Source organism: Thermobia domestica, chromosome 10, assembly GCF_964235325.1.
Source record: "Thermobia domestica chromosome 10, izTheDome1.hap1.1, whole genome shotgun sequence".
In the NCBI taxonomy this organism is placed as follows: domain Eukaryota; kingdom Metazoa; phylum Arthropoda; class Insecta; order Zygentoma; family Lepismatidae; genus Thermobia; species Thermobia domestica.
Genome location: NC_137463.1, coordinates 135,901,530 through 135,918,942, shown reverse-complemented (window position 1 = coordinate 135,918,942; position 17,413 = coordinate 135,901,530). Strand labels below are relative to the sequence as shown.

General features: G+C 34.5%; 1 protein-coding gene across 3 annotated transcripts in view; it reads left to right on the top strand.

The window, feature by feature from the left end:
• wcd (U3 small nucleolar RNA-associated protein 18 homolog wicked) overlaps window positions 1-17,413 on the top strand; it is a 108,121-nt gene that overhangs the window by 44,117 nt on the left and 46,591 nt on the right. For all 3 annotated transcript variants that reach the window (XM_081728594.1, XM_081728593.1, XM_081728592.1), the window contains one exon: window positions 12,354-12,652. In XM_081728594.1, coding sequence (XP_081584720.1) covers window positions 12,354-12,652 — 299 coding nt within the window. The remainder of the gene's footprint in view (window positions 1-12,353; window positions 12,653-17,413) is intronic.

Here is a 17,413-nt window from a genome sequence, read left to right as displayed (position 1 = left end):
CTAGACGTCCCATTTTTGCAGTATTAGCTTGTTTGGACTTTTGACATATTTCACACGATCTTACATATTCCTTGACGTCATTTATAACTTGGTCCCATGTAAATCTTTTTAAAATTTTTCGTAGTGTCCTCTGCATACCAGAATGTCCTCCCGTCAATTTCTCTTGATGAAAATATTCTAATATGTACGGAGTTAATTCCTTTGGTATTACAATCTTCAATGGAAATTTATTAGCTCTAGTTCTTTTAAGCAAAAACCCATTATGGAATTCATATCCTTCCACTGGCCTACCTGCTTCAAAACTTTCAATAATTTGATGTAGTTGCGGATCCTTACGTTGGTAGTTCTGAAGAGGTTCCTTTAAATAAGGAAGATTCCATACATTAATACAAGATATATAATTACCAAGAAGATGTAATCCAACAATCTCCTTCAGCATCTCGAAATTATAAGGATCATACACTCTGGACAATACATCTGCTATTAAATTTTCCTTAGTTCCAATATGATGAATTTTGAAAGAGAACTGGGACAATTGCTCTACCATAGATCCGTATTTCAATAACCTCTTCGGATTGTTGGTAATCCAAGACAAAGCTCGGTTATCAGTATAAATGTCAAATTCCCTGAAAAGATAATGTTTAAACCTTAAAATAGTTCTAACTAAACTTATGAATTCCAATTCATAAATGGACCTATGCCTATCTGCTTCTGAAAGTCTTCTATTAAAGAACCCCACAGGTTGTAATTCATTATTTTCAGAATACTGGGAAATCACGCCTCCAATTCCTCGGGTCGAAGAATCCACGTGGATAATAAATCTTTTATTTAGGTCAGGACTTTTTAATACTACATTTTCCATGAATGATCTTTTTATATTGTCAAATGCAGTTTGTTGTTCCTGTCCCCACACAAATGGTTTTTTAACAGATCTTAATTCAGATATAGGTCCAATTATATCTTGAAATCCTGGAATGAAACGAGCATAAAATTGCATCAATCCACATATTTTCTGCACTCCTCTCCTAGTTTTGGGGGGTGGTAAATTTACTATGGCATCTATTCTGCTCGGATCCATTCTGACTTCCTTTCCATCTACAATAAACCCAAGATACATTAATCTCTTCTTAAAAAAGAAGGATTTAGTTGGGGAAATAGTTAGTCCAACTTGCCGTAAACGATCAAGCACCATGCGAATCATCTTCATATGTTCTTCCTTTGTTTGATGGGCCAGGACTACATCATCAAAATAGGAATAAACTCCCTGATCTTCCAAATCACCAAGAACATCCCTCATACACTTCGCTAAAACGCTTGATCCGATCTTAATTCCAGCTGGCAATTTGCAATATTGGAAAGATCCAATAGGTGTAACAATCGTAGTAAGGTCCCTACTATCCTCATCGATCTCTAATTGGAAGTAAGCTTTCGAAAGATCAATTTTACTGAAATATTGACACCCTGTGACGTTTCCTAGACACTCTTCCATATTAGGAATCGGATATAAGTAATCTGCTAATATAGAATTAAGTTTAACATAATTCGCAACTAAACGAAAGGACCCATCTCTATTCTTTACCATAAAACAAGTGCTTCCGTAATTAGAATGATCAACTTCTTTTAAAACACCCTGTTCAACTAAATCTTTAATCACCCTTTCAAAAATTTCACGCTTATCTCTAGGAACTGGAAATGGATTTTCCCTAATAAATTTGTTTTCTCTTAAATATAACTTACATTTAAAATTTTTAAGACAACCAATTTTTTTACTGATGATATCAGAATATTCTGACTTTATTTCATTTATAAAATCCCTAATGTCAGTATCAATCCAATCAGATTCATTTAAAATTTCAACTTCATTCATTAACGGTGATTCCTCCTTTTGCTCATTAGGTGTTTCAACCGTTGCCACCACATCACCACGTAATTGTCCGGTGAGACGATTAAATCGAAGTTCGAACTCCTCCTCGAAACTATCAGTCCACTCCACCTTCTCATTCAAATCACTATTCGATGTACCACACGATATTAAATTATTCACAGTCTGTGATGCAACACTCTTCTTGTTAACTCCTTCGACCACTGTAATCTGATTAGGCAAAGTTCCTCCTTGATGATGCACCTCCTCATTACTAGTACTCAATCCAATGTCCACCATACATTCACGAGCTTGAAAAATTTCAGGTGTAACCGAAAAATTTCCACCTAATTGATTAGGTAAAACACTCCTAATTTGAGTATTCAATCCAGATGGTGATGATCTTCCTCTAAGATAAACACAAACCAAATTTGACGATGACACAAACTTGTGCGAAGAAGCAACATTTTCTCGAACCTCACCATCATCCATCCAATAGAGACGAACTGATCTTCCAGAGTTTTTAAAAATTAATTTTTCCTCACTCATGTCAATAAGTGCGTTAACCACAGTTAAATAGGGAACACCCAATAAAATATCGCAAGGGAGCGTTTCCACCACTATAAATGAGACTGTATTTCTTATACCAGCAATTTCAACCTGAAGGGTGACTACTTGAGTACTTTCAAGTTGCTTTCCGTTGGCTAAGTCCACCTTAATTGGATCACACTGTTGACTAATGACCTCATTATTGAAATTTTTAATCAAAAAATTTTTATTCGCCAAATTCAAAGAGGACCCTGAATCTATGCATAGAGCCACTTTACTGCCATTGATCTTTCCAAAAACAAAGGATGGCGATTTTCCCTGAATATTCGCAGGAACAACTCTTCTATCTGATTGCGGATTGAAAACTGCATTAGAGCGTTTATAACCTTTACCTTTATAATCCAAGTTCAAGGCCTTATTACATAATTTCGAATTTTGAAATTCAGATCTAAACTGTCGTTGAGTATTTCCCAACCTTTCATAATTATCAGTACTCTTACTAGTTTCTTTATTAAAAGATTTACTCTCTTTATAATTTCCGTTATTAGGTACATTTTGCTTGCAATCATTTTGAGCAGAACCAAAAATAGCATTATGTCGAGCCTCAAACCCATAACCCCCATTAGTTGGCATTGTCATAAAATTTTTTCCCCTATTCTCAAATTTAAATTTATTGTTATATTTCAAAAATTCTAATTTCGACCGCTTATATGAGTTATAAGCTTCGACTCGTTGTTCCAACTCAATTAAAGTTCGAGGCCAATAATTACTAAAGCATTTAAATCTATAGCTTGGATTTATTCCATGCAAAATAATCGAAACTATATCAAATTCAGATGTCCCAACGCCTAATACCTTAGCAGAATGTGAAACGCTATGAATGTAAGAATTCACATCTTCATTCAGTCTCATACACCTATAAACTCTCTCTGCAATCAGTCTAGATCTAGCATTCATCGATACGAATTTATAAAAGATCTTATTCCTAACATCAGGCCATCTCAACTGTAAACGTATGCAATTTTTAATCTCATCTAAAAGCAAATCTCGAGTTTTAGTAGTCACTGCAAACAAAATTAACCGCAACGGAAACTCATAATTTTCAATTAATTCATTAAGAGTTACTAAAAGCTCAAAAACTGAGACACTATCTGAACCATCAATAATTTTTAATTTTCCAACACGTTCATTTAAATTTTGTGTTATTTTATCAAAAATAAATTTATCCATCAATTTTTCAGAAATACTAAATCCTCCAGTTACTTCTACATGTGGGACACAGGGTTGTCCATCAAGAGATCGACCAACATTAAACGTACTAGGCTGTGTTAAATTTGTTTGAGGGTGACCAACATTAAACATACTAGGCTGTGTTAAATTTGTTTGAGGTTGACCAACATTAATGGTACTAGCCTGAGTTTGAGTTGGACCAGAGTTAAATACAGGTTGACCATAATTTTGAAATTTTACCTTAAGTGGATTTTCAACATTAAGGCTCTTTAATTCAGTTTCACAATTATCAACTGCATAAGAACGAGGTAATTTAGTAACCAAACCTAACGGTTGTTTTTCTAATTCTGAGACAAGTCTATTATTAACTTTCTGACCTTTCGATTTATTTTCATTTGAAGTCAACAAAGATTCAGATTTTATTCTTCTTAAATCATAATTAACAGGAGGGATTCTACTAACAGGAGTTTGACTAGGTTTACCATATTTATGAGCACTCATTAAACTCACTCTATTTGGATCCGAATAAGGTACATGACTTGACACACCAAGTCCACCACTGCACCTCGAAGCTCCGTTTCCAAACTCGAAGTTATTCAAAACTGAAAAATTTCTCATATTACTTTCAGCTAAGTCAGCACCATTACCGGCTATGGCATTTGATGACTCAGATATTTCAAACCTACTACTCGAACTCAGCGATGAAGAAAAAGCATTAACCGAACTATCGGAACTAATTAATGGTTCAACCTCCCCCGTCCTATCAATCGTATAAAAGGTATCTGGTTCCAAACTCATACTACTATTAGTAAATGACGAATAACTTGCCATTTTTTTTTTTTTTTTTTTTTTACGGAAGTTCAAAACAAATTTTACTTTTGAATGTAAATGAAAAGGAAAAGGTTAACAATACAAATATTTAAATACAAACTATTAATAACTAAACTACTCCTAACTACTCTCTCATTCATACAAGCACACCAAAATACATCAAAATTCAAAATAATACTATTAACTAATAATCAAGATTCACAAACAGTTTCAATTCATTTATTTTTATTAAATGACAATAAACAATAAATGCTCTGCTTCTCTGCATTCAATCATCAAAAAATATCTTGGACTTTCATAATGTTCCGCCTCTTTTTTTTTTTTTCCGCTAATGTTCAAAATTTGTTAATATTTAAAGGGAAGGAATAAAGTTACAATCCATTAATACATCTATTTTTTTTTTTTTTTTCAAAACAATCGTAAGATACTATCTCACCATTCACCTAACTTGTGAACCCTTAAACTATAACGTAACGTAGAACCAGAGTTACAAATAATTCTTAATTCTTAATCAATTAGTGTTTATAGTTTCTAACCCACAACTCAATTAACTAGTTTAGCTGAACAGTTTCCGAAAAGGTTTCGCAGCTATAACCCGACCTAATAAATACACACATTTAATTTAAAATAATTATCTCTAAATTGAACATTCATGAAGTACTCAGACCCGAATTTCCAAGCAATATCAGTAATAACTATACTCAATGCAGTCATACCAAAAAGGCCATTATTTTTTTTTTCCGATCAATTTCAATCTGATTAGGAGAACAATTCAAAATTTATTAATTTATTACAATCCTAAATTTTTATTTGAACAAAATTCTATTCATTGAACAATCCTCAGCCTACTTAATACTATTATTTTAATTTACGGCTACTCGAGTCACTCATACCAAATCGTGAGACCCATAGCTATTCGTGTGTTTGGGATTCACGGAAGGATTATCATTATTGTCGCATATCTTGAGGATTCACCGGTTCTATTAAAGTATAATCACGCCAACGATAACCAAATAACGTGTAAAACTTAATAGTAACTATTCTCCTCGCAACTTGTGGGCTTGACCGCAATTTGAAAAGTAAATTATGATTCATTCAAGTCACAAGATCTTAATATAAGTATTTATGAAGAATTTACCCTGCAAATTAAATCATACATATTATGCCACTCTCACACTCCAATCTCACCATAATGTGCACTGCACCACATTGGTTAACATGTTAGGTAATTGAAATGCCTTTAAATTGAAAATCAAAACAATTTGTATAAATTCCAGAACTTTAATTTCACAAAAACTTTATTAACAAATACGTAGGAGGGTAGGCATACTACTTTACTATTTTTCCTAATAAATTGAAAAATCTCAAGGAGAAAAAGTTCCGTTAAAAGCAAAGGATCAAATAGCTCGTTACTAATTGTTTCGCAATATCAAACAAAATTCTGTATATAAGGTTCAAAAGGAATAACTCCAGAATTTAATTACTTCGAAAAGGAAGAAATTTTTAGGTGTAGATATATATATATATATATATATATATATATATTTTTTTTTTTTTTTTAATTTGAACCTTTATTTAATTAGGGTTTAATTTCTCACTCATACGTGCAGTGAACATAATTCAACTAAAACTACAAATATAGAAAATTTGGATACTCACCAATTTGTAGTAGACACTTACTTCAATATCTGAAGACTCTTGCCATGAAGGAATTACTTGACTGACCAATAATCTCATTCACTCCAAATTTTAGGATTTTAATTTAATTCAAATTTAATTTTAAGAAAACGTGTTCACTAATTTTTTTACTTAATCCCTTTAAATTTTTTAAGCCACTCACTCAGTTATAAGTTTTAATCCAAGTTAATGAGATTGTTAAAGATTAAACATTGATTTAATTATTATTTTACAACCAACATAAAATTTCAATTTAACGTCTTACCCTTATGTCGGTTTTAGAATCTCTAAATCATGGCATTTAATTGCGTTAAATAATTTCGAATTGTAATAGGTTTTAACTACAAAAGATTAACGTCCCGAATTTACCATATCTTAGTCGTATTTTAAGTTCCTTTCAGAATTTGCCACTACTCAGAAACGTGGTTTAATGTCCCTAAATTTTAGTAGTGATACCCTTTAAACCAAAAATAACTATCACTAGTATTTATAGATTCAAGAAATTTTTATACCCAAAACTCAAATACTTCTTTAAACCCCTTAAATTCTCTATTTAATGAAATTTAAGAAATATATTAAAATAATGAAGGAATCTTTGACATTAATTTTTAGCTTCCCTTTAGACCAACTTTAAACTTATAACAAATAGCTACTTTAATTTTTCCTATTTTTAGTTTTTAAGTCAATTTTGGTTCAAGAGAAAAATTAAAAAAAAAAGATTTAACTTAATTTTTCTCTAACTCTTTCTTTTAAACACGAAAGGAGTTGTTAGCAAAAGCTAGTCAAAAACTCCATTTTCCTAACGACACTACTCAGTCAAGAATCCTTTTGTATGACAAAGGCAGCATTTTGTACTCCACGCCAATTCAATCGCTTGGTTTTTCCTCCAAAAAGACACTAGAATCATACTACATTTCGCTCTTGTTCTTCACTCCATTTTAACACAATACTTTCAAAGCACAATTTTGTACGAAAGCTTCAAACTACAAACTTCAATGCTAAAGAAACGACGAACATAGAAACAGCTATCAACGGGCGAAAATCAACTAGTACGAGTAATCCCATAATCAGACAGCGATGTTGACCCAACTAATAATCCTTCCGTGAATGACACGGCAGTTTCCGCTACACACACACCAAGGTGAAAAAAGGAGGGGAGGGAAACAGGTTCGCGCAACGAACCTTGAGTGAAGAACACTGCCATCTATTATCGGAAATGCGAAACAATTGTAACTCACCATTCGATTTACAATAACTTACGGAACTTTTCCTTTACATTTTTTTTCTCTCTACTTTTTTAAAAAGAAAAACTAAATTTTATTGTGACAACATGTCACAATGCTCACCATAGTAATTACGAAAATAAGGAAGGTTTCCGAGGATCATCGTCAACTTATTTTTAAGCCTGAAAAGGCTTTTAAAAAATCGAAAAGGGCAAGGGAGAAAAAGGTAATTCGAAAATATCCTTAGTTTTCATAAATATTAGGGTGAATATGAAGCATTTTCTTTTGTTCACTATTGTGAATACATTTTTATTTTTTATTGACGGACTGCTCTTCAAGTGGTTTACATTATAATGCTTCGAGTGTAATTTTTTTAGTGATGTGATTATGTTTTTACTACTTTTTGGTAAGTAATTCTTACCCATCTAAGAACAACCTACACAGTGTCTAATTTGAAACGAATTTCGGATTACGGAATATGTTTTTAAAGGGCATGCTACTAGAAGTTTAAAAGGACAGTAATCGGACATGAGGTAGTTGTGTGTGCAAATTCTTGAATCATTGTTTGTGTTATGAAGGACAACACCAGATTAAGAATGTAGTAGTCCATTGGAGCTGTGAGAGTTCAGAGACTTTGTTACTGGTCTAGTGGCTAGCACGCGCATCTTTGTTGCACGAGAACCCGGGTTTGATTTCCAGTGGGAGAGAATTAAAATTTGAACACATTTCGATCGTTTGTATTCCATCTTAAACGGTAGATGTCTCATGTAGCCCGTTGCTGGAAAGGACGCTAAACTTTAATAACAACAACAAGAACAAAAAAGAGTCTGAATAATTGTTCCGTAGTATTGGCCATTGTGTGTATAAATGAAATTATTATTATTTCAGTTTAACGACATAAGTTTATGCCCTTTAGACTAAAGCATACGAAGATTAATGAAAGTGAATTATTGTGAAATTAAATTTTGGTGTTCTCCCACCGGGAATCGAACTTGGAACTATGTGCATCAAAGGCACACGCGCTAGCACTAGGCCAACGGTGAGGGCACCCCTTGGCTGTGTCGTGCATAACGACTCAATGGTCTGTCGTTGGTGTACACGATAGGAAGTAGAGGGTTCTCACAACAAATGTGTCCCCTCGACCAGCGACTGGACCGAAGGATCACTCAGGGCGTTCCGACTGACTAAACAGCGATCGCCAAGGCAACCAGAGCCACTTCCTCAGGCCTTTGTAAACACACGAACATTAACAGTCGATTGTTAGGGAGAGATCTACGTTCCCATGTTCCTGTGGCATTTGCTTATTGCCGAGGATATCATCAGTGGTGTCGGGAGAGATTATAGTGGCGGGGCAAATGGAGGATGATGGTACTCAGCGATGAAAGCTGTTTCTGTCTCAGACACAGCGATGGCTGTATATATATCAGTAATCTTCCAACTGAGCGGAAAAATCCAGTGGGCTCCCACTCGTCATACAGGACCAAAACTTTTTATCCTAATATGGTGCACTGTATTTTTGAACATCCTGTATAATATACTCGGTAGGTCGATAGGCGGTCATGTCGGGACGATTTTCTTTTGCACCACTTTGGCTAAATCCGTGAATTCATAGTAGGTGTTCCACCAATGTGTATGTTACCTTATGAACTTAAAGTTGCGAAATATGTATCGGTATCATCATCTTGTTAACAAATAATGCATTTTGCATGAATGGTAAGAAGTTTATCGTAATATTCACCTAATTCTTTTACAGCCACACTGTTACCTTCATGTTGTCTTCATCCTTGAAAATAGATGCTTCGAGACTGACTTAACAACAAATCTATCTGAAGAACATTTAATCTAATGTTTAGGAAGAATAACATAAGTAATAATGTACACTCATGTCCAAAATTATTGTCACATATCTATAACTTTTTTCTTGTAAGAATATAATTTGATAATTTTGCAGGTACTTTTAGTACTGATACTATGTATGTAATCGGGAAATTATATTTGTGGTAAATTTCATAGGAAAAGAATTATAAATACGAAAATTAGAATGAGTAAAACAAAATGTTGCTAAATGTACAAGAAAGTTTTAGTGTTCGTATTTACAGCTTTTTTGACCTGAAATTTGCCACATACTTGTCTTTGCCGATTATACACATACTAACATTATAAGAAATACCGGGTGAATTTATCAAATTATATACCGAGAACAACTTATTTATAGACATGTGACAATAATTTTGGACATGAGTGTACATGTAAATTAAAATTGCTGTAGAGTTCCGTCTTGGTGGAAAATGACGTTGTCTTTCTATAGTTTTGACATTAGCCAGTGTTCTAATATGTCCAGATATCTAATTCACCCGGACAGAAATATGAGATCTGTCCAGAAAGTAACAACATTAATTTCATAAAATTCGTTTATTTCAAGGTATGCTGACATACACTTAAAATTCCTCGAAATAACATCTATAAGCGTCAGTAATATATCACTGCCAGCGGTTCTGTCAAGCTTCGTAGTTCGTCTGGACGTCTTAAGCAGGGATGTCTCACAAATCACTCGTCATAGCAACGTTCTGCTTGCTTGTCCCAAATTCAAGCTAGATTTGACTCGGAGAAACAAAAGAGAAGTTAAGTGAACCCAAGTCCGAGCTGTATGGTGGTTGGAGCAACATTGCCATACTTTATTTCGCCAGAAACATTAATAGGAGCGACGCCTGACTCGGCGCATTGTAGTAGTGAAGAACCCATATATTGGGGATCTGGGCAGTACGAACTCTGTGAACAACGTATTTACAGTCAAAAAGCGGTATGAACTTCAATTTGCTCATTCGCATCTGCTTTGGTCGAGTACAGTCTGTAAGTCCTACTGATAACTCTGTTTTTCGTTTTCGGAAGACCCATGTTTCATCTTCAACTAAGCTTTCTGTATTATAGCAAGCGTCTCAGTTGCGGAGTTCTTAGTTTTAACACGAACTTTACCACGTGTCGCGTATCACTTGACACTCCTCAGCACTTCGACCGTTAAGTGATGCTTAAACAGCTGTCTCCTTCGCAAGTGATCCGTGCTCCGTAAAGTTCAGAGCCAGTTGATGAGAAATCATCGAACGTTTACGCAACAACCCTCACTAACCATCCCTTCCAGAGCTCCCTGACTCCTCTGATTGGCCCAAGGAAATCAGTCTCATTACTTTCCAGACTTGTACAGTGTATCAAGTTTATGAGAGGAAAGTGTATAAAATCATTGACTATCGTTGAGTCATGGAGACGTGTTTCACGATTGTGTAAGAATTTAACATTCTTCAAACACGGACGTTGCATTGTGTCGATCGGCTTGAAAGGGATATCAAATGTTTCCTTGTCATTGAATGCAAGCTTGTTTGTAGATCTATTATCTTCCGTATCTACATGGAATTCCATATAGTATTGTCAACGAATATTTTCTTCTTGCTGAGTGTTTGCGGGCATCATTTGCGGCTGAAATGTTTTGAAGACAAATCTTGTGCGAAGAGTACATCAAACAATTGTCTGAGCCACTTGCTGCTCTCGGCACGCACAGTAATTTGATTTCTGAAAAAACTGGTAAAGATGCATGGTTACATGGTTACATGGTTCACATAGTCATGCAATGTCTTGTGCCGGTATGTTCGGTTTGTGACAGAAAGTCACTTCGATTTTTTTTAGTAGCGCTCTCGTATTGTTTTGTGCATCGTTGGGTTTGGTGAATATGTTCGGAACTTGACATTCAACCGTTACAATATTTGTTTTAAGCAAATTTTAAAGCCAAATACATTTTACTTTCCTGGAAACGTCATATTTACACATTACTGCCCTCTAACAAAAGAAAAAGGAAAAACAGCGCCGTAATGCGTACTTCGAAAGGAATTTGTACAGCCTTTCTGTCTGTTGGAAGTTTTTTTCCCTCTTCCTTTCTCTGTAAAATTTTTCTTTGTTGCTTTGTTGGCAGTTTCAGAAATCCAGCTGGAATCATTTTAGATTACTCGTATCACAGGCATACATTATTGTAAATGAGTTCTGACATGGAGGAAAGGACAGAAAAGTAGTGTCGTAGACCAATGCGGTTTGAGCGACCGAAATGAAGGAGGAATGGAACAGTTTTTGCAAACAGTTCAATCATCACTGAAATCTGTCTGATTCAGCCTGCACAAAAGAAGATAATATACATGGAAATCCTCGTCTGGCAGAAGTTACAAAGCCCAAAATATTAGTGTTGAGGTATAACGGTTTTAAAATTTGAAACCATTGCTGAATTGGTTTGGCATTATTAATTAATGCCAACAAAAGTTTTATGTTTTTTCTAGTCTTGTGCTCTTATTCGTACATATGTTTTTTTTTTCTGTTTTTGTGCTCTGTTCAGTTTCCTGTATTAACGTACAAAATCTCTAATGTAAGAAATTAGTGACGTCTGCCAGAACGATGATGTTTAACAGTATTGAAACAGATAATTGCTACTACGTAAGGACCGTAGTATATGGAAGCTTCTTATTTTGCAAGTGACTTGCCAATGATGGCAAAATTCCTGATTAACAAAGAAGTGTATTCCATAGTAATAGACCATTGTATTTAATTGTAGAAACCATTGTATTTAGTAGAAATTATGTAAAAGAAGTGTTTTTAGTTTTAAACCTTACTTAATCAGAATACAATATTTACATGTGTTAAAAATAGAGATTAAAGGGAATAATTAGAAATAGCTTCGAAATATTGATGCTATGCTAGCAGTGATTTGCCTTGTCAGTCAGTGAACAACAAATGCCTATGAAGGAAATGCTGGTTTATTTGAAAATATCTCATTAATTAACTTCTGCTTAGAATGCTTAGAACTTCGTGGGTAAAGCATTTTGTTCATCCTCTCTCGTTGAAAATTTTTATTCACAGGTTGACAATTAGTATATTTCCGTAGAGATATCAATGTTAAAATTAGTTCTGTTTCAAACTTCTCTTCTAAGTTTCTTTTTCTTAAATTACAGATGCTGGAGAAGTATACATTTGGGACATTAATTCTCGAAGCTGTGTTCATAAATTTGTTGATGATGGGTGTATCGTAGGCACAAGTATTGCGGTCTCTCCTAATGAGCAGTTCCTAGCATGTGGCTCACATACTGGAGTAGTTAATGTTTACGATACATCTAATATTATACCTGGGACAACTCCGCGACCAGTCAAGATCTTATTGAACTTAGTTACTTCTGTTTCCTCTCTTAAATTCAATGCTTCGTCAGAAATACTAGCCATGGCCTCAGATAACAAGGAAAATGCAGTTAAACTTGTAAGTACGCTTAAGTTGAGCATATAGATGTTGCTATAGTTAATTACTTTAATCATCATTTTGTATAAAATCGTAAACCAGCGCTTAAGCCAATTTTCACGCTTGTAATGCATTTACAAGGTGTGTGAGAAAAGTAATGAGACTGGCAACACTGCAGGCGATCTGGCAACGTTGTGTCTACCGGCATGTGCTAGACCAGTTTGTTTATCCCTTCCACTTCCTCAGTCCGAGTTACAACTCCGTACAACTAACTCATTATTTTTGACAGCGCCATGTGTTACAGAAATGGAGCATCGGGATTTAGAGCAATGTTGTGCAATAAAGTTGTGTGTTAAACTTGGTGAATCCGCGAGTGTGACTTTCGAAAAGTTGAAACAGGCCTATGGGGAACATTACTTATCAAGAGCACAAGTTTTTCGCTGGCACAAATCACTTTTGGAAGGCCGAGAACACGTTGAAGATGAACCTCGCTCAAGGAGACCTTTAACTTCAAAAACTGACGAAAACGTTGAACGTGTGAGGGCTCTTGTGAGATCAGACCGTCGTTTAACAATAAGGATGATGAGTGAACAGTTAAATTTAAACACTTTCACCGTACATCAAATTTTGACAGACGATTTGAACATGCGAAAGATTTGTGCCAAAATGGTGCCGAGAAACTTCACAACTGAACAGAAGGACAATCGAAAAAACGTGTGCGTTGATCATCTTGAAAGGATTGCCAATGACCAACAATTCTTCAATTGCGTGATCACAGGTGATGAATCCTGAATATTTGAGTACGATCCTGAAACAAAGCGGAGAGTGGCACACTCCGTCATCTCGTCGGCCGAAAAAATGTCGAATGAGCAAATCAAAGATCAAGACGATACTGATTTGATTGTTTTTTTTAACAGTAAGGGTATCGTGCGCAAAGAATTTGTTCCACCAGGACAAAGTGTCAACCAAGTGTTTTATAAAAGTGTCCTTGAAAGGCTCAGAAAAAGAGTGATTCGTGTGAGACAAGACATTGCAGACAAGTGGATGTTTCATCATGACAATGCCTTGTATCACACGGCTATTTCCATCAGTGAATTTTTGACCTCAAAACGCATTACTGTTGTTCCTCAACCCCCCTATTCACCTAATTTGAGTCTTTGTGACTTTTTTCTTTTTCCGAAATTGAAATGTGTCCTAAAAGGCAGGGTTGGCTGGTTTAAACCAAGGTGACCAGCTGTTTTTTTCAAAAAGAACCAACTGGTTTAAACCAAAAAAAACGAAAAATGTTCGTAAAAGTGTAAGTGTTCGTAAAATCTTGATGAACATACATTTGTGGGTTATCGCGTGTCACTTCCGCATATTATTCGTATTATATTCAGACCTAAATTCCCCATTCATTACTCAGAAAATATACTACAAAAGCAACTTCTAATTTTTACATTGTACTTGTCCATTATTGGCTTCAATATTATTTAAAAATGTATAACAATTAAAATATCAAAATAATTGTACAATTCTGAAGATAAATATAGTTAGTGTATGTTTTATCTGATGTTTAATTTAAACAATTAGAACAGATATTAAAAATGAATAGAAACTGTTAAAAAAAACTTTTTTAAATAAGTTTAGAATGTTTCTTTTGTGATTTTTTAATAGTTTATTATCATTGTTATGCAATTGCAATCAAAGAAAAATTCTAAATATTGTTTCGTTTTAATAATGTTTACTATTGATAAAAATCATCGATATATCTATTTTTTTGGAGGGAGGTTCATTTACTGAAATCATAAGTATCTTTGGTATCTATTTACGTACAAATGGGTCAGAGGCAAAGTGGACTCAAATAAGTCTTATCTTTATTCACTTTTCTTAGTGATATGCAAATTAGGTCGTATTTCTTTAACTTGGACTAGCAAAAGTCGTAGTGAACTAACTTGGACTTAATTAGTTCTGAAGTGTTTTGAAATTGTCCCTCTGTAATTATGTATAATGGTTTCACGTGTGCAACTGTTTATCTTTTTGACCTTCTCAAATGACTCTTGACAATTAGACAATTATACAGGGTGTTTCAAAACAACACCGAAACGTTTGGGAAGTAATTCCTGACACCAAGATAAAAAGTATAGACCAACTTGGGTGCACAAATGCTTCCTTTCGGATAGGCTGCCGAAAACATGAAAAATTGAACTTTAGAGATCCATAGCTTCAAAACTATGGAACGTACAGTAGTCGGTTCAAGACTTCACTTAGGAACTAGTATTAGTTCTATCCAAATATCCAACTTCCAGAATCCTAAGGTACTCACGCAACAATTTTTATGGACGGAGTTTGGTTACTGGCATATAATCTGTAGTATTCACTACCTACCTCTAGAAAAATAGTTGCGGAAGTACCGCAGGATTCTGAAAGTCGGATATTTGGATAGGGCATAGTCGGATATTTGGATAGGGCATACACTAGTTCCTAAGTGAAGTTTTGACCCGACTACTGTAGGTCCCATAGTATTGGAGCTATGGACCTCTAAAATTTAGTTTTTCATGTTTTCGGCAGCCTATAACTCCGAAAGGAAACATTTGTACACCCAGGGGTATACACTTTCTGTCTTATCTTGGTGTCAGGAACCACTTCTCAAACGTTGTCGGTGTTGTTTTGAAACACCATGTATTATAAGTATGTAAAGATCAATACAACATATCAGGAATCTTTTGAGAGTGAGTCGGCAGACATATCGCATTTGTGGCCAATTAGTCGCGGTTTCGAGTTCAAATGGAGGACAATTTGTTTCGGATGTAAGTCAAGAAACGGTTTGGACTCCGCTTTAAGCTTATGTGACCCCTTCCAGCACAACCCGCCTGTTGCATAATAGCACCAAGGTGAAACAAACTTATTTCTGTACATATGTGATATAAATACATAGAGCGAATTATTTAAACCAAAAAAACCTGGTTAAAAAAAAAAACAGGTTTAAACCAAAAAAATCTGTTTTTTTTGTTGTTTTTTTTTCAATAAAAACCATGGTTTTTGCCAACCCTGCTAAAAGGACGTCATTTTGGATCTCTGGAGAATATTCAAAAGACTGTGACCGACCAGTTAAAAGCTATACCAGTTGAAGACTTCCAGCTCTGCTACCAAGAGTGGAAGCAACTACTCCGCCGGTGTATAGCTGCCCAAGGGAACTACTTTGAAGTGGATAACATTGTTGTTTGAAAAACATGAAAACTTTAGTTAGTACAAAATCAGTCTCATTACTTTCCTAACACACCTCGTAAATGTATGTATTTTAGTTGAGTTTTATTTAGAAAAAGTAGTGAATATTTTATCTTCTTCCTTTGCTTTACATGCATATATTCAAGTATTATAATAATTATTCATCCTCGTTACTCCGTTCAACCTTTCTGGTGCCGAACTCGAACTCTGCACTTGAGTTGAAAACACAATGAGGGCTCGACCACCGTCAAGCGATTGTGAGATTAGCGTGTTTTTCTTTAAATGGGAAAGAGAAAGAAAAAAGAACAAACTGATGAATATGAATATTTGTTAATTTTATAGCACTTGAGCGCAATATATATATAATAAATGCTTTACTAATGCGACTCTTATGTTTTTGCTATAGACACCACACGATAGTTAATATCCAGTTCTCCGCATTTTCTCCCTAAACCATGTTTCTAAAGTGCATTTAGGGGAAGGTCGAGTATTTCGTGTCGGTCATCTCATTTAGGGCTAGTTCTAGTATTTTTTGTGGGTCACATACTACAATATTTATTTTTTGAAAACATTCCTCCAGATTTCTCCTGTTAGTGTGAGCAGTTAGTGGTACCAGGATTAACGTGCAGTAAAGCATCAGAAAGTATGCACTGAAAGTTACAAAATTATACATTTGTACACACTTCTTCATAATCCTTAAAATATAAGTACTAGGCTATAAACATTTTATTCACCTTTGAAGTTATATAATGTATCGAGAAAATCAGTTGTTTTCCCCATTTCTTATTGTTCATTTTATAATGTTTATTTACGTTACTATATCTTATTAGCACATAATGTAGAATCATGAATTATTGTGCAATATGTGATACACGGTATAAGTAGACCATAAGTCAGTTGGCACAATTGCATTTTCAGTGTAGAAGTAAAACACAAACCAAAAGTGATACGAATAACATGCTTCAATTAAATAATAATAATAACAATAATATTAATATGAATAATAATAATAATAATAATAATAAAGATGAATAGTGCTCAAATATACATACAAAATATGTCTACAAGCTTCTTTTTTGTTGGTTAGTTGATGACCTACAAAATTTTGCGCAATATCATGTAAAGTCTCTTCTATACAAATTGATTTAGGCCTACCTGCATGAAGAAACTACCCTACCGAACCGTTCTGCTCAAATCTTTTATTCAGTTCCTGAATATTTTCGCGAAATGACAGTATTCAGGAGTATTGTAATTATGGTCGTTTCCAAGAACACGCTGTTCTGAGATAGTTTTTTATCCTTGCTTCTCGACTAACACCAACTAATATTTTATTCGTTGCTTCTCGACTAACATCAACTAGTTAGTACTAACAACAGTAGGGCTCATATAAACAACTTAACCTCACACACAAGAGTCATGTAGGTAGGCCTGAATTAGTTTGTACAAAAGAGAATGTAAATTATATTGCACAATGTTTTCTACAGTCACCAATAAAACCAACAAAAATAGCGTCTTGTAGGTGTGTGTCATATACTTCAGCATTTTTTTTTAATTGTAGCATATCATCGGTATCTC